Below are 25508 nucleotides of genomic sequence, written 5' to 3' on the forward strand. Positions count from 1 at the left end.
CAAATGTATACTCCGTCACCCGAAAGAAATGTCAAAGGATTAGCATATCTCCTGCAGGAAAGAATGCACCTAAGAGGTTTCAGAAATTAAACATTTGCACAACTCAAATTGCCCAGCTTGGTAGCAGTACTTTGGCCCTGCAAAATGCTAAACAGGGCCAAAAGCTTGTTTGGAAGATGGATGGCAGACCACAAAAACATCCTAAATGAAGCCTGGACTAGAAGGTAATGAAGCACTACTTTCACATGTAGTTAAAATAAGTGAAGCAGTACTTAAGAATGTCTTAATTTTTTCAAAGCCCATTTTAAAGTATAACATACAGTATTTGTTTCTAGCCCTCAACACAAAATAAAATTTGACTACCAGGTCTTACAAATGTGTTTATGATTGAAGAGTTGGAATATGATCTCTCTATCTTATGTAATTCACTGTTAATTTTCCCTTCTATGAATGTACTACTAATATCTTCTTTTCAACAGGGTGTCCCAGTGTCCTAAACATACTGGACAGCTGTAAAAGAGAACATGATGGAAATGTTACTTGAATTTATCCCCTAAAAAAGAAAGAGAAAAAGATATAGGGTTTCCTGCCTGAGCAGGGGTTGGACTAGATGACCTCCAAGGTACCTTCTAACTACTTCTTCTTCTTCTTCTTCTTCTTCTTCTTATTATTATTATTATTATTATTATTATTATTATTATTATTATTAAAGAAAGACTTGCCAACAATCTAGTGGATGTATCAGTTATATTAGGATGAGACAGCCATCTTCATGGTCATGTGAATGTGAAAACGGATAACCATAATTATGAAAATGAATACAGCTAGTTGGCTAATGTTTTTTCATGGAACTATATAACAGAGTGCATAAATGAAGCAGAAGCGCCAGCTGTGTGTGTAAATCTGTGATTTGATTTAATAGATGAAAAAGAAAGAACATAACTAAGACTAAAAAATTTACACGGAAAAATTACTCTAAAACATGAAGATTTCATATTTGTCTCTTTTCCTGACATTGACCTTTATACAAAAGCATTCAGGTATTTATTGCTCAAATCAATAGGTTAACTGAATATATAACAATGGTGATGACCTAAACACCAGTGGCCTTGAAATATAGGATTAAGTGACAGTTCAGAGATACATCCAAAATGACAATAAGTACTTTAGAAGATTTTTTCCCCCCTGATTCTATGTCTATGAATATATGTGTGTGTTTCTGCATTGGAAACCGGGGGGGGGGGAGGAGGAGGGAGAGAGTAGATACGAATTATCTCTGAACTCAATTAGTTTGCAGGTCCACAACTGCTCTATCTTAGTAGGGTTCAGTCTAAGCAGTCCATAACACCTAGACAAGATTGGTCACAAGTTGCCACACTCTAGTGCAGGCATGTCAAACTCGCGATGTCACATGACGTCGTGCAACATATCTCAACTTTTTCCCCATTGCCAGCAATGGGGTGGGCACGGTTTTAGCATGATGCATCCAGCCCGCGGGCTAGCAGTTTGACATGCCTGCTCTAGTTGAAATGAATGGGCGAAGAGATACCTAGAAGGGTTTTCCTTTCTGAGTTGAAAATTCCATTTGGTGGTAGTGGGTGGGCCTCTATCAGGGCTTCTATGATACTGGCCAAGAGTTCAGAAATCTAAGTAGCAACAGCATCTATTATTGTGTGTATAATGTATGTATGTATGATACATGCATACAAATTCTATGTAGGCAAATGACCTTCCAACAATTTTATTTAAATGCTAAACAGCTAAAAAAAATCAGGCTAGGGCTTATTTTGGGGGGAAAACACGGTATATGTTCATAGACATAAAATCTTTTGAACTTATTTCAATATATTGTTTTGAGCACATGTATGATTTTTAAAAAATATATAATAATAATCACCTTCGCATATATTAAACCACAAAGACTGAACATTTGCAAAAAAAATATGAGCCAATTAATAATGTCTAGTATTTACTATAATAGGAAATATATACTTGATTCCAATAAAATATAAGTGTGCCCCTTATTCCCATCTATCCATTAATTATAAAAAGTTCATAATCTGTGTAATTTGCATCAACTGCATTGATTTTGTGACAGTTGTGGTGATTTTACACCATTTGTATAATTATTCAAATAAAATAAATAGTTGTAAAATAAATGGAAAAAATAAAAACGTAACAAAATTGTTTTGCCTGAACTACCCAGGGTGCAATAGACTCGATGATTTTAGAAGCTATGTGGTTAAATGCTACCTACTGTATCTGAAATCTGCTAAAATGCAGCTCATTAAATTGAGGTGCTACTAGACTACAAACTTATGTGCTTTGCTAGTATTTTTCAGTAAAAGACAAAAGAAGTTGGGGTTCTCATTTCTTTTGTTAGAATCAAACCTTTTTATTCTGCCACTTCCATGGCAGATTAATGTGTATTTCTTACATCTGCGTGGGCAGCGGGCTCCATTTGACCTGTGCATATTTTACAATCTGTTTGTTTTGACTTTATTTATTCTCAGAGTGCAGTGTGTTCCTCTATAGGGAACACAACTTCTATCATCTCTCACCATTGCCCATGATTTCTAGGGTACATCAGTATTAAAATTAAACTGACCTACATTACAGGTCTGGCACAATGAACATTGGGGGGAAAAATGGACCAAAGACAAATCAGGGGAGAAGAGAAGAGATTGTTGGTGTCTTGCTTTCTGCAGTTCAAATAAATATTTTTATATGGTTAATATCTTTTGTTGTGACTTATCAGAAAACTACATTTTTAATGATATAAATTAGATTTGCAATAAAGGTTGTCCAAAACAAAGCAGTAGTATTTGGCCAAATACAGAGCTAAAGTTAATCTCTTAAATAGAAGCCTTTGCTCCCTTGCTGCGCAAATTACAATGAGTTTATCCAGTCTGTTAGTTCAGCATCGTGATTAAATGCTTCTTAAATCCAGTCACAAACACCAGGGAAGAACAAAGAGAAAATCAGCAAAATGGACTATACTGTTTCAATCTAACTCATCACCAGCAAGGGACAGCTAGTGGGAAATTAAAATTGTGAGTCCAAATCTTCCACAAGTACTCAGCCTTGTGGGACATTAAAAATAAATGCTGCACTGTTAGAAAAGCCCTGTCAACAGGGCAACTTCACTTTTTAAAATGTCTGTGCTTTTGTTTTTTCAAAAGAATTAATACAATCTCACACCTGTCATCTCTATCAATATAATTTCCCTGCCCGTTTAAGAAACTTTTAAAAGCACAAAATGTGGATTTCTGAACTTGTGCCTTTGCTCTTAAGGTCAGAAGGGCACAGCATGCTGCAGAAACAACTGACCACTACAATTCATTACATCTTTCTTCTGCATGCATTGTATTAAATGATTATCCAGAAAGCTTTACAGAAAATAGAGAGGAAGAGCAAAAGAACCCACAAGGATTCCAGAAAGAGGGAACACAGAAATGCTACACAGTTAAAGATTAAAACACTCAATGATTACTAAAAAAAATCCTGCCTTCTAGCCTCAGAAAGAGCATTTGAGTATCAATGCAATGATACTTTATAGTACACCCAGTCACAGGGATGGCATAAACTACTTCTAACATATTTACTACTATTACATGGTAATTGGCTGAGCCTCAGTATAAATACATTATCTGGATATGAAATAAAATATTATAAGAAAGTGTTAGAGAATCCTAAAGATGTTTTTCACAAGGCAACTGGACTTTCTTGTTTTTCTTTGAAGACGTTTCGCTTCTGATCCAAGAAGCTTCTTCAGCTCAGACTGGATGGTGGGGAATGAAAGGATTTATATTCCTTGCAGACAGCTGTTCATTTGCGTTCTTTTAGCGAGTTGTTAAAGCTACCTGGAGGTTTATCCATGTCTTCAGGGTCACCTGAATGGTGCAAATGGGTGTGGAGCCTTCTTGGAAGTGTTGAAAGGACTATGCTGTAGACTGGAGATAAAGGTAAATGCGAGCTAGTCGTTTCCAACTCTAGGGGCCGGTGCTCATTTTCATTTCAAAGCCGAAGAGCCAGTGTTTGTCTGAGGACATCTCCATGGTCATGTGGCTGGCATGATTAGACACCAAAGGCGCATGGAACGTTGTTACCTTCCCACCGTAGTGGTCCCTATTTTTCTACTTGCATTTTTGCGTGCTTTCGAACTGCTAGGTTGGCAGAAGCTGGGACGAGTAACAGGCACTCACTCTGTTACTGCCAATCTTTTGATCGACAAGCTCAGCGTCCTAACCCACTGAGCCACCGCGTCCCTAGACTGGAGATAGATGATGTCATATCCCTCCCTCTCTGTTCAGAGAGGTCTGTACAGTTTTGACATAGATGACCTCTTTCATCTTTCAAACCAACGGTCCTCTCTGTCCAAAATGGGGACTTTGCTGTCTTTGAAAGAGTGGCCTTTGTCTTTTACATGCAGATGGACTCTGAATCTTTTCCTGATGGGTTTGTTCCTCCTATGTTGTGCCATACGTTTATGAAGTGGTTGTTTTGTTTCCCCAATGTACAGATCTGCATGTGGCTCACTGCATTTATACTGCATATACCACATTGCTCAGTTTGTGTCTGAGTGTTTTATCCTTGGGGTGGACAAGCTTCTGCCTTAGTGTATTCTTGGGTTTGAAGTGTGCACATATGTTGCATTGGCTGAAGATCTTCCTGAGCTTTTCCGGTCTTCCTGCAATGTAAGGAATGACTATGTTGCTTCATTTATTGTTTTTTCTTTGTCTGTTATGGAGGAGCTCCCTGTTGGGTCTTTTTTTGAGATTTGATGAAGGCCCACTTGGTATAGCCACATGTTCTGAGGGCTTCCTTGATGTATTTTAGTTCTTTTTCTTTTCCTTCTTTGCTGGTAGAGGAACAGCCCTCTCTCAACAGAGGGGGAGGGATCCGACATCATCTATCTCAAGTCTACAATACCGTCCTTTCAATAGTTCCAAGAAGGCTCCACACCCATTTGCACTACTCAGGTGCCCCTGAAGACACAGATAAGCCTCCAGGTAGCTTTAAAGACTCGCTAAAAGAATGCCAATGAACAATTGTCTGCAAGGAATATAAATCCTTTCATTCCCCACCATCCAGTCGGAGCTGAAGAAGCTTCTTGGATGAGAAGCGAAATGTCTTCAAAGAAAAATAAGAAAGTCCAGTTACCTCGTGAAAAAAACATCTTTGGGATAACTATGATCTGGATGACTGAGAATCTCCATAGACAGTTAGAGAATCCTGCTCTCAAACTGCCTAATATACATAGCTTTTCCTATACACCTTATATATCTAATAGATGTACTAGGCGTTTCTTGTGATGAGTGAAATTTTCCACCTCACCTTGCCATTAGGTGGGTTTTATTTATTTTTTACAAATAAATCAGGACAGTGAACTTATCCATCACACCTTTCTCCTCCTATTTTGCCCACAACAACAACCCTGTGAGGTGGGCTGAGGGAGAAACTGGCCCAAATCACCCAGTTGGATTTCATGGCTAAGCCAGGACTAGAAGTCACAGTCTCCTGTTTTTTAGTCTGGTGTCTTAACCACTCCATCAAACTGGTTCTCTCCCTTATTTCTAAGAGGAAGAAACAATGAACCTTCAGCCCTCTGTAGTTGCCCTTTCTTAAAAAAGGTCATGCTTTGTTGCTTCTTACCATGTTGTAAAGGTAAAGGTTCCCCCGCACATGCGTGCTAGTCATTTCCAACTCTAGGGGCTGGTGCTCATCTCTGTTTCAAAGCCAAAGAGCCAGCGCTTGTCCGAGAACGTCTCCGTGGTCATGTGGCAGGCATGACTAGACGCCAAAGGCGCACGGAACGCTGTTACCTTCCCACCATAGTGGTCCCTATTTTTCTACTTGCATTTTTATGTGCTTTCAAACTGCTAGGTTGGCAGAAGCTGGGACGAGTAACAGGCGCTCACTCTGTTACGCAGCACTTGGTATTCGACCCGCCAAACTGCCGACCTTCTGATTGACAAGCTCAGCATCCTAACCCACTGAGCCACCACGTCCCATGTTGTACATATATATAATAGTCACCAATATCTTGCAATATATTTCACTGATAATAAACAAAACATTTTTCAAGTAATTATTATTGATTGGGCCTGGTGAAGCAAACAGCAGCAAAGTTATTCTCTGCAAGACATTTTTACAGGCATTACACAACTAAATGTTGTAATTCAAAATGATGGGACTCTGTCCTATCAGCTCTTCACTATTACGGTATGTGGATATAGAGGACAAGTGTTATTCCATTCAATTCCTTCTTCCCATGATAACTACATAGCAGCATAGAGTGGTGTGACTTTATAGAATAGCAGTTAGAGCTTGGATTTGAAGCCATGCTTGTTTTCCACCTATTAAGCAGAGAAGAGCTTGAGGGAATCAAGGCTTTAGATTGCTGAAGACCTAGTAGAATTCTTTTTAACAATTTACCAAACCAAGATTTTAATCATGAAGTCTTGACAAACAGCCTAGTCTTCTACACTACGTAACTCCCTGGGGCACTTAGGATACCCATCTATCGTGAATATCTTGCTGCCATATCTCATACTAGAGAACTTGCCGACCCAAAGCATAGAAAGAAAACAAGAAGGGGGGAAAAAGGGTTTCTCACCCAACACAGCCCATCAGTTGACAAAGCAAATCCTTCTAAATGTTCAGAAGAACTATTTTTCTATTGCTTGTATCAAGTTTAGTTGCAATTCTGCTTTTTCTGCTTTGTTGAAAATCATGACCACACTTCTAGTTTAAAACTGGAGAACATGGTTTATACACAGAGCCCTTGAGAAATATTTGTGCATCAATGAGAATGAGCCTGGCTTGGGAAAATTCATACTGTATATAAAATGTGAGATATTGAAAGTGATATAAATACAAGTTGGTATAAAATAGGATTGGAATATAATTTATGAAACACCAGTTTCAAAAAATGTCCCAGGGGTCAACTCCAAAATGAAAAACTAATGAGCATAATTTACGTACTAAGGAAATTAGCGAATCAGAACAAAAAACAGCTGAAGCTAAATCATCTTTGTCAACTTTCCCCAAAGTAATGCCCTCCTAATCTGATCAACATCCATAATCCACCGCCAGTGAGCTTTTAAGAGACTTTTAAATATTTTATTTAAAATCTAACAAAAAGAAAAGAATTACTGGAAATATGAAAACTGGTGGCTTCTAACATATATTTTCTTCCTTGAGAAAGAATTATATAGTGTTTGGGGAAAGCATCAAAATGCAGTGCTTAGAAATGTCAAACCAAATTTTGAAGGTGGTTATACAGACAGACATCCCAGACTATATTAGATTTAATCACCCTGTAATTCCCCACAAAAGGATGTTTCACAGTGTCTCCAACAGTCATTGCTGATTCCTCATGGTAGCACAATGAATTGCCAAATTGTCCTTGACCAGCAGGCAGAGAGATATGGTAAGTATTTGCTCGTTCCTCTTACTCTATACCAAAGTCATTGTACCAATGGAAATGGGGGAAATTTGAGCTAATAACAAGTATAGATGAAGGTCAGTGATATGCAAACTGTTTTGCACTAAATAAAAACCGAATTTGAATCATCCTGGTTTTTCAGTTAGCTTCTTTCTAATGAAAGAATATGAAAAACAACTGTATAATATATGGATCCATAATACTATGCATGGGTGCAGCTGTACTTCTGGCTTGTCAGCTCAATGTTATTTTTGAATAGGTAACCATACTTTTAAAATGACATTTTGTACATATTCAATGGGCCAGACATATAGAAACCATATATATTACAACCATGCAGTTTCCCGAGTATATTATAAAAGCATACACAAAGAAAGGCTTTATGAGTAAGGGAGAAACTTATACCCTTCATCATTCCTTTCAGACTCAATGTCAAAATTGGATTTTGATTAATTTGATTAGATTTGATTAGCTTAACCATTAATTTATGGACTAGGCTTTTCATCACTGACATTTTTAAAGGATTCTGCCAGAGCAAGAGAATTTGATTTACAGCCTAAAAAATGTCATTTCACCTTCTATTTAAAGACTTCAGCTCTATTACTATGAATGACTATCTAAATGCTAACAAAAAGTTTTCTTCAGATTATGTCTCCAGTGGTTGTCAATAGGTATAATATATAGGGCAGGAAACGTAGTACTTCTATGCCCACTTCAAACATCCCTACAGAATCAAGACCTCATTTGGGCCATGGCAACAGAAAAATCAACTGATGAGAAAGGTGGATATATCTCTCTTTATAAAATATCTATCTATCTATCTATCTATCTATCTATCTATCTATCTATCTATCTATCTATCCTATCATCTATCTATCTATCTATCTATCTATCTATCTATCTATCTATCTATCTATCTATCTATCTATCTATCTATCTATCTCTATCTATCTATCTATCTATCTATCTATCTATCTATCTATCTATCTATCATCTATCTATCTATCTCAGTATATATCTATTTATTTCCTATGTGTATAGAGACAAACATGGACCCAGTACAAATATAACATTCCTATAATATTTATTAACTAAACACATGCACTGTAAAACTGTAACTTTATTTTACCTTTCTTTCGGTGTACCTACTCCATGTTTTCCTAGTAGGTGAGTGTTTAAGTGTTTCTTCATTACAAATGCCACCCTGAAAAACAAAATTAATTTTGGTTATTATTTCAGTTTGATCAGATATGTCAAACTTGCGACATCACGTGACGTTGTGCAACGTATCGGGACTGTTTTGCCATTGCTGGCAATGGGGTGGGCACGGTTTCCATGTGACACGTCTGCCCCGCAGGCCGGCAGTTTGACACCCCTGGTTTAGATAGAATTAATGAATATATACATGCAATTTGAAAGACAATGTAGTTTAGAAATAATAGCTATGATAGAGCCTAGTAAACATGTAGAAGGGAGGCAACATTAAGAAAATATAAAAATATAAAGGTAAAGGTAAAGATTTCTCCTTTCCAGTTGTTTCTGACTTTAGGGGAAGCGCTCATCTCTGTTTCTTAGTTGACGGAACCAACGCTATCTGAAGATATTTCCATGGTCATGTGGCTAGCATAACTATACTCCAAGACACATGGAGTACTGTTACCTTCCCACCAAAGTAGTACCTATTTGTCTACTAGTATTTGCATGTTTTTGAAGTACTAGGTGGGCAGGAGGTAGGGCAAGTAACAGAAACTCACCCCATCTAGAGGCACTCAGGTCTCAAACCCGGGCTATCAGCTTTCCAGCTGATAAGCTAAGCATCTTTAACCACTGAGCCATTGCATTCCCTTGTACAAATATAAAGTACACATTTAAATTTGTTTTTTCCTGACATAATTAAAAACTATAATAAACCATTAAACACAATGCCCAGTGACCCTACATCCCATGCAAGGCCTTGTCGTGCCATGGCACTTGATCTTTCTCCCATGTCTGCTGCTGCCTCAGACATACTGTCAGCAGCTCATCTTTGGGTGCATTCTTACTAATCTACTCCTGGATGCCCTGGGTTTTGTCCAGAACTGTGTCTTTGACACTCACCAGACCCCATCTACCCTTTTTTCCAACTCATGCATAATATCTGGGTGCTGGATTTGGGGTGGAAACTTCCATATATTGTTTGGAGGGTCTGCACATTACAACTTCCAAGTCCTTATTTGGCCAGCTCATTGTACTGGCAGGGTATCTAATGACTGGTAGGGTATACATGTTGATGGCATCAACATTGTTCTTCCCATTGAGATGGCTTTTCAGGACTTGTCTTATTGTTTGGATGTTGCTGTCTTCTTTGACTCCTCCTCATGGTTCCCAAGTGACTGTGGGATACCAAGGTACCTGAAACTGATCTGTATATCTGCTATATGACCTGCTGGTAGTTTCATCCCATCAGTTTTAACTACCTTCCCCCTCTTGATTATCAACCAGCCAGACTTCTCTAATCCAAATGACATCCCAATGTCCTCACTATAGATCCATTTCAGATGGATCAGTGAGATTACATCTTGTTCATGCTTAGCATACAGCTTGATATCAGCCATATAAAGCAGGCGGCTGATGGTAGAACCATTCTTGAATTGTATTCATATCCAGTCCCTGTGATTATCTGCCTGAAGGGGATCATCCTCATGCAGAACAGCAGCAGGGACAGTGCATCACTGTGCTATATGCCACACTTGATGGCCACTAGCTGAACTGTCTATATGTGTGACAGTTCTTTCTTTCTCTTTCTCTTTCTCTTTCTCTTTCTCTTTCTCTCCCTCTCTTTCCCTTTCTTTACAACACATGCACACTTGTATTGATTATCTGCAAAGATAGGAGGGATGCAAGTAATTTCAATCTTAATTTGTTGTTACATATAAAAATATTCAAGCCTAATGGCACCAGGATAGCAACAACAAAGTAAGGATGGATATCAAAACATGAAAACTATGCCTAATATTAAGAACCAGAGTTGTGCAACAATGCAAATTTGAAAAGCAAGGTATCATTTGAAGTATGCATCTGTTGGGAAAACTAAAACAAAGCCCATATTTTCCTGGCATTGCTCACCATGTGTTGAAGGCATTCATGTACGGCCAGAAAAAGACATAGCTGCTTTAAAGTACTCAAAATAGACTCTATGCCCATGCCATACATGTTCCTAATCCCATCTTGCCCTTCAAATTCAGATGTCATTGAAATCTTTTCAAGACAAAGCAGTACACCTGGTTTAATCGTGATGAAAAACAGTGGTAATGGCACAGACTTCCACTGATCAGTTATATTAAATTTAACTATGTGATTACATAAGCAAAATGTTAACATAAAGCAGAACAGTCAAACTAAAATGGCAATCATAGCAACTAACACAAGGCTGGAAAACACAAAATACAAGTGAAGGAACAAAAATAATAAGTTACTGCTCTTACTTTCAGTGTGAAAAGGGCTTGCAAACATTTTTGTTAATTATGCATTACAGCTGTCCTTCATAAAGTTAATTACTAATAGCTGAAAGGCACTAGAAGTCTATTTGCATATGTACATGAAAGGCATGACATATGCAAAAATAAGATTTTAATTAGTATTCCATGATATGACGTGCTACAAATCAAGCTGGCAGATTATAAGATTTTTAACATTAAATGTTGAATTCATTTATAGATGCTTCCACTAATGGACAGTACAAGATCTATAAAATACCTTAGCATGTAATATAAAAGCTATGAAAGGCAAGAAATAGTACATTTCCAATATATATATATGTATGTATGTATGTATGTATGTATGTATGTACATATGTATATGTATATGTATATGTATATATATAAAGTATTATCCAATCTTCATGTCTGGTCTGATTTAGAAGATTTCATATTATTAGAAAAAATCTTTATTTTGGGCAGCCTTCAGGTATCAGAATATCACTCGGTACCTTTAAAATGATAGGGGCTTTATTATTTTTTACAAAAAGTAATATATTAGAATTCCATCGATTCTCACTTTATTTATACTTGAGTAATACATATGGGCAACCCAATATCTGAAATGTAGAATAAATAATTTATTGCAGTTTCATCACAGTGACTACGCAAGTCAGTAGAATTATTGCCTGTAAATAAAATGATGGGAATGACATAAAATTCTCAGTTATCTTAAGAATGCAAGACAGTCCACATTTCTTGCCACTGCTTTTAGAAAGATGGCAGAATCATCCTAATATTATTGTAAGTACTATTCCAACTTGACTGAACTCACAACACTCTTATTTTGGAAAACCAGTGCTTCCTTCATTCCAATTAATTGGTTAAAAAGGAAGACAAAAGTTAGATACAAATACTTAATGAGTATATGATCAACAATGCATGCCTATGTTTAATAACGTGATTCACAATAGTTATGTTGGATATAAGTAGGAAAATAATTAATGTGATTCCCCTATTTCAAATAATAGTATTAACAGTTGTGATGGTGGTGTTTACTAGCCAGTAATTTAAAACATGATCATGGCATTACAACTGAGGTCATAATACATGAAATGTCTCTATTTGAAAATGAAATCTGTCAAAAACAAAATAAAGGCCTGACTGATGGGGATCTGTCACATTTGCAAGTGGCAGACTTTGGATTTCCTATCTGTTTTGTGTAATAGTGATTTATCACTTGCTGGAAGTTGAAAACAATTTGTTTCTTTCTACAGTATACATCTATTTTTTTCTTCTTTCATTCAACTCTGGTTTTGATTCTCTGAGACTGCCTGGACAAGTCCCTGAACTTTTCTTGGCAAGGTTTTTCAGAGGTGGTTTTCCATTCCTGATTCCTAGAGCTGAAAGACAGTGACTGGCCCAAGGTCACCCAGCTGGCTTCGTGCCCAAGGCAGGACTAGAACTCACTGTCTCCAGGTTTCTAGCCAACTTTCCCAATAACAGATATTACTGTCACAATCATTTCAAGAAAGTGATTGCACACTATTTGGCTTTTTATAAAAGTAGTCAGAAATAATATTCTGAGAAGCCTGAACTGATTTCTTTTTAATTTTTAAGTTTTTTTTCCTTTCCTTTTCTTTCTTTGACATATTTTTTTTTCAGATGACCAGCCTATTTCCCATCACTTCTAAATCCAGTTTAAAACACCCCCAATATTTATTTGGACTGCTCTAATTACTTTTAAGATCACAAAAAGGTTCATGTAGAGTTTATAGCCAATCAGTTTCTGCCTTTGCTGTCCAATAGATGAGCACAACTGTTAGGTGACAGTGGGTGTTGCTGACTAGCCTGCAACTTGTCCCACCATGATAGCTTTCCCCAATGTTTCCGCGTTGGCCACTCCAGCTTCAAAACTTCTATGTTTGTGTATCAGAAGTTCGACACTTCATCTCTTTTTCCTAATTATTTTCCTGTGAGAGAAGCTGCTTTTCCTAAACATGCAAGCATGCTCCAAGAGCAGCCTAAAAGTTGGGAGACGAGTTAGAAGTGAATCTGCTTCCATGACCGTACAAGCTAGTCTCTGCAAGCAGATGGAGTGTTTCTCCTTAAACAGAATGACACTCAGGGGCTTGGAATAGCATTTCCCATACAGCATTGCTTCCACAGGAATGCATTGCTACTGCTGTTTCCAGCAGCAGTACATTTCCCATTAAGATGTTTAATCAGCTCATCTAACAAAAATCATTGTGATTGCCATAAATGATCCATGATTCTTCTCGTTTATTATGATCCTACCTCTGCCTAACTTTTGCCTAGAATTTTCTAGCCAAATCCATCCATTCATCCATCCGTCAGTCCGTTTGTTTGATTTGTTAGACTGATTGGTTAAATAGCAATAAAATTTTAAATCAAGCTATGTTACCTTGCCACGTAACAAATAATTCATTCTATGTTGTGTTTGCAAAATCTTTTATGAATCAAAAAGACATATGACCTTTTCATGCCCTATAAAAGCTTTCTAGGAAGGAAGGAAGGAAGGAAGGAAGGAAGGAAGGAAGGAAGGAAGGAAGGAAGGAAGGAAGGAAGGAAGGAAGGAAGGAAGGAAAGGGAAGGGAAGGAAGGAAGGGATGGATGGATGGATGGATTTTGGATCCTATGCTTTTGTTTTAATGCATTTAGGGAGGATATGCAGGAGGAATTATAGAAATTTTGTTTTAAGAAGTAAAATTATCTATGGTTTCCCTCTATTAAACATGTAAAACATTTGTGCAAAAGGCATTGCTTCCTTCGAGACCACAAGAGGTGTTTATCTATGTTTTTGTTAGTTATTATTTTTAAAAGATTTGTATATTAGCGAGAGACAAAGAAAAGCTGAGATAAATTAATCTGGAAAATAAAATCTGCAGCCCGAATCTGAAACTTGGATTTATACATTCAAGGTCCCCTAAATTTTTAAGAAAAAACTATTTAACTAACGTATGGAAGGTTGCATTGAATCTTATGTATTTAAGCTGGCTGAATACATAATACAGCCTAATATAGTACATGTCTACCTTTCCATGACAAGTATAAATGAGCACAAATCTGCGAAGTCAGCAAGTCTGAAGAATGACTGCTTGAGTTTTAGCATGTATTTGAGGAGGGGGAAAAACAATCACATTGAATGAGTTTTCAGGAGAGTTTCCAATTTTGGAAATTAGGAACGAATGTTGAATTTATTTTTGTATCCATTTAAACACAATGGGAATTTGAGGGTAAGCCATAAAATTTCAGTCTACAATATATGTACATTGATCAATCTGAAAGATCAGTTTTAAATCATTCTTAATCTTGGGTACGCAAAGGATGTTTTTTTAACTACCAATCTTCTATGTATTGAATCTATTGCAAGCTCATTGTATCACCAACAAAAGCTGATGATCAAAAGTATTCAACTTAGTACTAGCTAATTCTTGGATAATCAAAGTGAACAACCTGTATTTTTACTAGCAACAGAAATTTTGGCTCATATTTGATCCTACCACTGCTGCCTAGTTGGCTGATAAAACCATTTTTTCTTAAAGCCAAATTCTATTCATAATATTTTCACAATCACTTGACACAAGAGATCATACACTGAATACTTGAAGCTAGAGAAAAGGGTGTGCTTTTTCTTCCTCTATTAATTCAGTTTTAAAATTGTAATTCTAAGAAATGATAAAAGCATCCTAAAAATCAGCAAAGAGGATTTTATTATACAATTCCTTATACATATGCCAAAAGGCATGAAGCAGAGTTAATCAGATATCCATGACAATGTACATTAGTCTATAAAACTATGACAAATCCAAAAAGTGATAGTTAATCTGGGATTATCAAATATTAATAAAAACTCTTTCAAAGATTCAGTATAAAATATGAACAAAAGCACATAAAACTGAAAATAAATTCTACACCATAGAAATAAGATCTATTGAAAGTAAGGTCATTTAGCTTCAGCTAGATATGGGTACAGCTTATATTTTCTTTTTGAAAAAGCCCTAAATGAAAAATCATTTAATAGTTCGATTCGGTTCTTACTGCCTAAAACGTAGGATTGCAGAAACAAGCTGGTGTTGTGTAGATGTAAAAATGATATGGGAGATACCAACGTCTTGCATTGCTGCAATATTAAAAAGGAACTTTTGTGTACCTTTTCATGCTCTATGTAGACTATGGTGGACTATCTGTCAGTGTCCCAGACTCCATTTGAGCAGAATGATGGACAATAGGTTTGTTGATGTGCTGTTCAATGACCTGCATCAATCTTCAGAATAATTTACCGTCTATATCAGACAGATGATTATGGATGAGTTGCTCACTATCTATCAATCAGCTCTGTTCTTCCTGCATATTCCTATATCATTCAAAAAAGGGAGAACTGACTCTCAAGATGCTCTCCATTGCTGTGTCTGTGATATCAAAATGTGCTGTTCAAGATGTAAGAGAATCATTATTTGCATGATCAAATGAAATGGATAGCCCTGACTGTCTTTCTTCCTTCATCCTCTTTTCAGAGAAGAGATTATCTCACTGTCTGAGTCTCAGGGTAGCCAAATCTAGAAATTGGAGTTAGTTAATATAAATTTAATTAATAGAATAATCATACCACATAAGAAATCAAGCTCTGGGTGAATTCTCATATTTGGGAAATGTGACTAAGAGGTTTGCAGGCAGAGCCTTCTCTGCTATACAGTTGAGGATGTGTATGTATTCATCCTTCCAGTCTTCCTCATCATTCCAAAATATATTTCTGCATGATTTTTATATAAGTTGAGTTTTCTGTTTATATCTTGCATTTATTAAGTTAAAACATTTTATTGCTAAAGCTTGAAATATAATATTTCAGATTTTTTTAAATTTTACTTTTCTGAATTATTTTTCAATTGAATTATTAACTGTAAAAACAAATTTAAGACAACTTACTATTTTGTCTAAAAAAACTATTACTACACTGGGAAAATGAAAGGCAAAGGAACAGTAAACATACCCATATGGACATCTGTGCATGTACAAACACACACACACAAATTGATAGGCTGCTTGACTCCCATTGCAACTAAAACAAAACAAAATGAATCCACAGATTCATGAATGGGCCCATAGACTCATCCTCCCTCCCTCCTTCCCTCCCTCCTTCCTTCCTTCCTTCCTTCCTTCCTTCCTTCCTTCCTTCCTTCCTTCCTTCCTTCATTCCTTCCTTCCTTCCTTCCCTTCTTCCTCATGGAATCATGATGTATAATTTTAGACATTACCCTTGCCTCTCTTAAGGAAAGGCAAAATTAATAAAATAACAAAAAGCAAAATAATACATAATAATCTTCACCATCTTCTGGATATAAAACATGGTTTTCTTTGCTTAAATTATGGTTTGTTCTAACAAGTTCTAACATAGTTATTCACATCTGAATGCAACAGGGAACTACAGTATGATCTGTTTAAAAGACAAATCTCAGTTCCTCCACTTAGTGATATAAGATGGGAGAAAGGAACTTTGAAGTTCTACAGGTTTACTCCTGCAACAAAACACATTGCAGCTGTTACATTTAAACTGACTACAAATTATACAGCTGAAGAATTTCCTTACTGCAGGTTTTGTAAATAAATCATCTGTCAAGATTATACAGCATGTTCTTGTGAAACTATTTCCCTACAACCACTTCAACATAGAGTAATACCTTAATATACGTATATTGCACTTTACTGTTCCTTGCTAATGAATTTATATTAAAAAAAGGTTTCCCCCAAAATATATCCCCCAGAGATATGTTCATTTCAGTTCCTTTTTATATCAAAAATTACAGAAGTTAATAAGTAATATATTAGTATGCGATATATAACTAATTATGTACTTCTATTTTTATTGCCTAAAATCTGTCCATAGTCATGGTTAATGTGTTTCAAAATCTTAGATTTTTTATAATTTGTGATATACAACCCAAAGCTTAAGAATTAGAAAATATCTACCTTTAAAAACAGGTAAGTCCAACATCCAAATCTAAACTTTAGATTCTAAAGCAATGTTCAGAGCTAGAACATGGTTCTTTGTTGGCAGCTTCAAATAAGAATTTTTCCCGCACTTGAAAATTTACAAAGTAGCAGTGCTATGAATTTCCTAGCCCAGTGGCTAGGGTTGGCTGGAGAATTCTGGAAGTTGAAGTCCACACCTTTTCAAATCGCCAAGGTTGAGAAACACTTTCTAGCCTCTCGTTGTTCTCATCCTACACACAGTATCCTTCAGATGTATGGACTTCACTTCTCAGTAGTCCATAGTCAACATGGGTGCTTCTAAGAATTCAAAACATTTAAATCCACATTTAAATCTAAACATCTGTAAAGTGTTGGGGTTGTAGAAAACAATAGAGGAATACAAGTAACTCAACTTCTTCAAACTATTCTATTCTATAATAATTTTACATTAATCGTATCACTCCACGTTTGTCTTTCTTTTGTATTCTGCACTTCCGTTGCTGTATTTCAGCTTGCTCATATTAACCAGGTACCTCCTAGATGTGTTGGACTAAGATTTCATTCTCCCTTAGTGAGGAGATTCCTAGCTGGAAAGAATGGAAGCTGTATGGAAACAGGCCATCAGTGTGAGAAATGCTGAGAGCAATCAGTTAAATTTGCAAAAAGAAAAAGAAAAAAAAACTTTTTTTAAATAAAAGGCTTATTGTATCTAAGGGAAAGGGTATTAAGATAAAACAAAGAAAAAAATTACTATGCGGAAAATATTTCCTCAACGCCTTTTTCTCAATATGCTCAATTTCATTTTAATTTATATGCCAATTTTCCAAGACAAATGGTGGCCAAAACAATTTTCAAGATAAAATAACTGATGATCAAAATATATAAACCATTTTGAAACAAAATTTTGTTGTAAGACTGCAATAATCAGCAACACAAAAGTCATAAGTATAAATCTAGCACTGATTTATATATACTGGATTTAATATTAAAAAGTTTTTAAATGAAGAACATGGATACAGGAAATAAATAAAAGCAAGGTTCATTATACAATTAGATCTATCTTGGTTGCATTTCATGAGGTCACAGCAGTGTGATTTAAATATAATTTAAAGCTTTGCCTATTTGACTAACTGAAGACAGTGACATTATCTAGTTTTAGGCAACACAAATTCTTGTTGTAATAATTCAATTTCTTTAAAAACTTGATAAACTTGATTGGGAAGAAGCTCATCTAAAGTATTAAAACCATGTTAGACCATGAATTAAAAAAAGAAAAGATTTACCTGCTACTTTCAAACAGAGATTGTACCAAAGGGTAAAAAATTGATTTATTAAATCTGAGCTATTATATACTTTGCCCTGAGCATCCTTAATAATAGATATGTAATTATTTTGCTGCCATTTCAGCTGAGAAGCCAATAATTTACCAGACCTTTCCCCTTGCACATAACTTTGCTTTATATGATTTAATGTGTACTGTATGTATATTTTCATATATATTATATATATATAAATATTTTCTTTATATTTTTATTTCAAGAACATAAAGAAAATTGAATTTCAATTTAGCAGACATTAGAGCTTTATATAATTCTAGTAGAGGTTGTCTTTACTCAAAAATTCCTTGACTTTATTTTCCAAATTTCTTGTTTAAATACTTCAGCTTTATTTTTCCTTAAATGTATGCCATTATGTGATCACAAAAAGTTTCCTTAAAAGTATTCTAAACAGGCATTGAATTCTATTTTGTCTATTTATTAAAAATAATTTCAATATCTTATTTGATATCTTTAATAAAAAAGCATTTTTTCTTAAAAAAAAAGAGAGATAAACATTATCTTGAAAAATATGAGATGACTTTTTCTTATAATAATTATTAGTCATGCTGGAGCATGATCAGTTCAAATAAACTCAGAAATTAGTTACTCAAAATAATCAAGTCAGGAATCACTCTCATGGAAAATACAGTATTTCCATAGGCCAAGGAAATCACAGAGAAAATAATGGTTTACCTGAGAAAAACTTTTTAAAGAACTAAAAAGAAAGACATGAAAATAACAAATGAGAAAAACACTGAAAACCATGAATAAAGATATTTTTAAAAAATAATTAAAGTAAAGCAAAATATAAAACACAAACTGAAAGGGAAACTTCCAAGAGACAGAATAAAAATGAAATATAAAAGAAATTAATTTATAATATAGATTAATATACTTTTATGCATCCTTAGGACTCAAAACCTTTTTCAAACCAAAATCCACATGGGGAAAAATCAACAAACCCCTTCACTTTTGTTGCCAAATGAGCCTCCACTTCTGAAGCACTTGTGGAGGTAGACTTGAAATACATGTTAGTGACAGACAAAGGACCGTGTTTGCCATGAAAAATACAAAATATGACCTTGCATTGAAGAGCTTAAAGCCATGGTGTTGCAGTGGTTAGAATGCAGTATTGCAAGCTAACTCGCTGCTCACTGACAGGAGTTCGATTCTGACCAGCTCAAAGTCGACTCAACCTTCCCTCCTTCCGAGGTTGGTTAAACGAGGATTCAGATTGTTGGGGGCAATATGCTGACTCTGTAAACCGCTCAGAGAGGGCTGTAAAGCACTATGAAGTAGTATATAAGTCTAAGAGCTATTGCTATCTTATGATCTCAAAATACTGTACAGTAATAGGCACAGATTTTTAGAATGAACACACATGATAATTGGTTTCAATTTCCAGTTTTTATTTCTGCTACACTGAAAAGATCTTATTTATAAATTTTCTATAAAGACTGTTGATAGCTCATCTTTCTCAACATGGCAAGAAGTATTTTAAAAAACTAAATTATTTCTATGAAGTAGACCCATAAATAGGTCAACATCTTGAACATTTTATTTTTCAGTGCTTTTTCAACATACATGATACATTGTTTATCTGACATGTTGGCTGATTCTTGTTTCATGTTAATCACCAAAATTTTTAGTTTACCCATTTTCTAAGCTCAGGAATTAAAGGGCTGGTTTGTTGCCAGGAAGTTCTTTTTTTTCCTCATTCATTGCACTTTTTATCTGCATGAATTCAACGACTTTTTTTTAGAAAGACTGTAAATCTTGAAAAAGAACTTTTAAAAAGATAAACATCTCTGCGTAACATTATATCTGTGTTATCTTCTCTCCTACATTCTCTTGTAGATCAGGAATAAATTGAGCTTCTGGTTATTTTACTGCTGCAAGAAGCTGTTCCCCTTTAGATAAGGAACAAGGTTCTTGCTTTCTCTGTCTTCTTAACTTGGAACCAATAATTTCATCACTACAAAGCAGTAATGTAAAAGAAGACAAAGAACGTTCTGTTTATCAACAAAATAATAAAGCAGTCAACAGATAAGATAGCCCCTTAAACTGACAAAGGACCAAGACTGTAAATTCAGTACATTGCTACAAGCCATCTCTTTTTTTTAACTCTATTTGGGTTTTGCTTCTACAATCATTTAACAATTATGAGAAATATATGAAGGTTCAAGTAATGATTACTTTCTTCAAACATGGTATTATCACAAAATCTGAAATATTCATTATATACAACCACCTTTCTCAACTGAGTGCCTTCCTTTACTAAATCTCCTATCATTCCCAAAATGTTCACCTAAAAACAAAACAGTATCCTATTCAGTATCTTCTATTTAAAAAATGTTCTCTTCGCATGCTGAAATTGCCAGGTTTTTTTTAAAATCTATTTCGGGCCTGCTGTCTCAAATGCCTTTACCTGTGTGTTTAGATTTTTTTGTCTTTTGAATCTGCCCCTTCCCCACAATACAAAAATATACAAATAAATGAATCTCAAAATAGGACATTACTTTAAAAAGATATGCACTTACACAATATGTGGCATTTATTCATTTAGCAAGAGCCTTTTAGCTAAGTCATAATCATGATAGAATATCAAGGATAAAATAGTCTTTATGTTCCAAAATGAATGGAGAGTTTGTTGTCTAACCTTTTTTAAAAAAATGCAAGAAATTTCTTTCTTGAATCAGATTTCTTCTTCATGAAAAAACTGCCTGCCTTATATCTTACATTGCTCCACTAACATGGAGAGAGAGTTCTTTGTACTACTCTTACAACACAGTTTATTTCTCAACTGTCTTTTAGGAACCACAATTTATCATACATTAGAAGAACAGCTATAATATCCATTAGAACAGAGGTCCCCAACTTTTTGGGCACCAGGGAAGGGTTACGTGGACAGAGGTTTTTCCGTGGACTGGAGGGGGCGTGTTTTTGTATGTTGCGGATGGGGCTTTCCTTGTTTGTACGGACCGGTTGCTGGCATGTTGTGGCCCAGTACTGATCGACGGACCGGGGGTTGGGGACCCTTGCATTAGAATGTTTAGGAGTCATCATCACGTATAAGAGTAAGGGACAATTTCAGGACTACATCAGAATAGGTAATAAAGGCCGAAGGACAGCTATCACATTCATGTGTTTTGGACTCTAATGCACTTCTGTCAGTTAATAATGTGAAAATAAAAGGCCAATTACTACTATTCACATTTAGATATTGAAAACATTGTTGGAGTGCCATAATGAGATGCTAGGGCACAACATTTGAAAGAGGCTGCCTTTAACTCTAACTAAAAGATTATTCCTTCCAAAATCACTTGAAATGCACTTCAAATGTAGGCAAGTATAAACAGAAATCCATACCCATACAATCTTTTCCCAAAATTCTGATTTTTCACAGAAAATTTGCTAAACTGCAAATTAAAGTTTAGCCAAATGCCATTATAACTAACACATGAAGCAAGGAGAGAGGAGGGAGGGAGGGAGGGAGGGAGGGAGGGAGGGAGGGAGAGAGAGAGAGAGAGAGAGAGAGAGAGAGAGAGAGAATGTTTTATATAAATCAATTACAATGCCCTAGGAAATATTAAGTTGCAAATGCCACATGATAACATTATAGTGAGACTTTTTAAATTGTTCTAAAAGGATGGGGCTGGAGGCACACACACACACACACACACACACACACACACACACCAGATCAAAAATTCCCTACATAGTATTATATTGTAAAGCTCTGTGGTAATAGGTTGCAAGAAACCTGGAGGTCTGAGAGCTCTGATTTTCATATGGCAATTCTGCAATATTTTGCAAAGTAAAATTGACTGAGATGGAAACAATTTTGCATGGTAGAGTGGCGATGGCTAACAAATGAGGGTTTTGGGGACTGAATGTTAGTCCCCTGCCTCATCTGCCACCCCTAATGACAGCAGCCACCTGCTGTTTTATTGTCACAGCTGGAGCCAGTTCACAGTCCTTGGTGCTGAATTCTGCCCATGAGCGCCAAGCTCTCTCCTCGCCTCATTACTTTGATGAACTTTTTATGGTCAGCACCCATGAAGACCTCATCCTGGACTATGCAACCTAGATCAGCTTCAGGGAGTGCTTCTAGCTAACACAGGATGATAACAGAGTGCCATGTAGGTTTACTGTCAGTTACTTGACTAGTAGCAAGAGTGCAGTGTTCTTGACTCTCTATGGCCCCCAACAGGTTAAATGTAGTGAAATTCTTTTTCAAATAAAGTCTCCCCCATATTTGTATCAATGGGAAAATCATTTAGGTAAAGGAAAGCATTCAAATGGTAATGGTTATTATAAGCAAAAACAAAATGCACGCTCTTTGCAAAATGAACTGCTTCATACTGTTTAACGCCAATATCTGCCTTTCCTTTGAAAATTACCCTTCAGTTTTAAATATACATGTATAGACTTAATTCAAAATTCACCATAAAACCTGTCACCTGTATTTTAATTTTTCAGTGGCACCAATTTATTTTGGGAATAATTCCAGCTGCTAGTACAAATTTAGCACTATGTTTCAGTTGGCAAAAATGATTTGAAAGGGTGGCATATTTATCAGACAATAGCTACTGTGCTATAATGATTAAACAAAGGCAGTTGTGCAGATTATTAGTAATAGCATAGGAATCACTGAAAAAGCTTACATAAATATCAGTTGAAAATTTATCCTAACAAATAATTTTAATCTGGGGTTTATAATATTTCATGACCACATTATCAATATGTATCATGAGCACCACAATTTTTAAAGCATTAATGAGTAGATTTGGTGCTTGATCTCTGGAATTTAAAACATAGTTTCTTTGGCTAAAATAATCTTTTAAGTGTCAGTACAGCTGTATATTGGCCTGTATTTACCTATTACCACTAAATTATTAATATATAAGCTACTAATAATTTCATTAGTATTCTGAAATCATCAAGTAACATTTTCATTTTTTGAATGCCTCTAAGTAATTATAAGTTTGAAAAGAGAACATTTTCTGCATTTATTGGGCACAATCCAATCTTGGCAAATCAATGTAATGCTGCAAGTCATTAAATTTCATTTGAAAATTTACTTTTTTATATATTATCAATGTAACCAACATTTTCTTTTTTTCAAACTGAATGCTTCCCAATAAGTTCAGTATATTACAGTTTGAAAAGTTATCATATATGTCCTTCCCAAATGTGAGGTTTACAATTTACAAAACTTTATGAACTCTTATAAAAACAAAAAAAGATGCCTCAACTCCATATGGTCAAACAGAGCAAATGGATTCTCAGGCATTTTTTTGTTTGTTTCTTTATATCAGAGGTCCCCAACCTTTCGGGCACCAGTGGAGAGTGGAGAGAGATTTTTCCGCAGACCGGAGGGTGCGTGGTTTTGTGTATTGCCTGCATCTTGTGGATGGGGCTTTGCTTGTTTGTGCAGACCAGTTGCTGGCATGCCGTGGACCAGGGGTTGGGGACCCCTGCTTTATATCATCTCACCTTTGTTATTTCTTAAAAATAAATAATTCAACATATCTAATATTCCTTCCTTCTTCAATTTCCCCGACAGCAACAAGCGAGGTGGCTGGATTGAATGAGAGTGACTGGCCCAATTTCCACTGAAGATACCCCAATAACATTGGCTAAATTGGCATCCAAAACCCAGTTCCATTTTTTCAAGTTCGAATTCCCTTGTCTCCAATACAGGTAGTCCTTGACTTACAAGCATTTGTTTAGTGACCATTCAAAGTTACAACGGCACTGAAGGAAATGACTTATGACAATTTTTCACACTTAAGACCATTGCAGCAACCCCCATTGCAGATCACATGTTCCAAATTCGGATGCTTGGCAACTGGCATATATTTAGGACGGCTGTAGTGTCCAGGGGTCATGTGACCACTTTTTGCAATCTTCTGACAAGCAAAGTGAATGGGGGACCCAGATTCATTTAATAACTGTGTTACAGGCTTAACAACTGCAGTGATTCAAGGTGATTCAAGGTGCTGGTGATGACCTACAAAGCCCTAAATGACATGGGTCTGGATTATTTACGGGAGCACCTGCTGCCGGCGTCAACTTCCCATCGTCCTGTGCGCTCCCACAGAGAGGGCCTCCTCAGGGTGCCGTCGGTCAGGGAGTGCCGGCTGGCGGCCCCCAGGGGGAGAGCATTCTCTGTGGGCGCACCTGCCCTCTGGAATCAGCTCCCTGTTGAGCTCCGGATGGCTCCTGACCTTCGCTCTTTTCGCTGTGACCTGAAAACCTGGTTATTCGAGTTTGCCGGCCTGGACTGAGGGATTGGGATTTTAAATTTTAGAATTTGATTTACTTGGTTTGGGGCTAAATTTAATTTAATTTATTTTTAACTTTGTATGCCATGTTTTAATTGCCCTGTACACTGCCCCGAGTCCTTTGGGAGAAGGGCGGTAGATAAATCTAATAAAATAAAATAAATAAAATAAATGATTCATTTAACAACTGTGACAAGGACATAAAATGGGACATAACTCAATTAACAACTGGCTTGCTTAGTAACTGAAATTTTTGGCTCAACTGTGGTCGTAGGTTGAGGACTACCAGTATCACTGCAACATTATAATTCTGGTAAATGTTTACAGCTGCCCATTTTACCTTCACATTTCTCCACAGTAGCAAGCATTAAATAGCTTAAAATATTGCTCCATCCTGCAAATTTGGGGGAAAGAAGTAACGTAAAATTAATAAGTTTTTTTTAAGAGGTATGATAGATAAGAAAGGGACTATACAAGTCAGTCCCTGCAAAGACACCAGGCAAGAAAATATTCCAAAGAAAAATCAATCAACAGCACAAATACAATTCCATATTCAAAGGGTCTAGGACAGGGGTAGGCAACCTCGGCTCTTTTATGACTCATGGACTTCAACTCCCAGAATTCCTGAGTCATAAAAGAGCCGAGGTTGCCTACCCCTGGTCTAGGATGTGGTCCTGATGTGGGTGGAACTGAGATATGCAAAGCCAAGATGAGAAGTATTGTATGTACCTTGATAACCTGGGCTGCTGTGTCCTTCCCAGCCTTAGGCCACTGCTGGGATATTTTCGTTACTTTTCTTTTGGTCATACATTTTTGCAAACCAAGGAAACTATTAGCCTATTATCATTGGGTTTCCTCAAAAATTTAAATTATACCAAAGCATCCCTGCAAGTTTACTGTTTTTGTTAAGCCTGTTGTTCCCAACTTGTGCACTGTGGCAGGCCAGATTTTGGGAACTGTGGGGCTCTGTGAAAGAATTAAAGGTAAAGGTAAAGGTTCCCCC

The 25508-nt window shown here is 36.1% G+C and overlaps 1 protein-coding gene across 1 annotated transcript in view; it reads right to left on the minus strand.

Annotated features, from left to right (window-relative positions):
• The window catches only part of ZNF407 (zinc finger protein 407), a 355740-nt gene that overhangs the window by 210090 nt on the left and 120142 nt on the right, over positions 1-25508 (minus strand). Inside the window, exon 3 of the mRNA XM_083359962.1 lies at positions 8580-8654. Within this exon, the coding sequence (XP_083216088.1) occupies positions 8580-8654 (75 nt within the window). The remainder of the gene's footprint in view (positions 1-8579; positions 8655-25508) is intronic.

Source organism: Vipera ursinii (genome assembly GCF_947247035.1).
Source record: "Vipera ursinii genome assembly, chromosome: 3".
Taxonomy (NCBI): Eukaryota; Metazoa; Chordata; class Lepidosauria; order Squamata; family Viperidae; genus Vipera; species Vipera ursinii.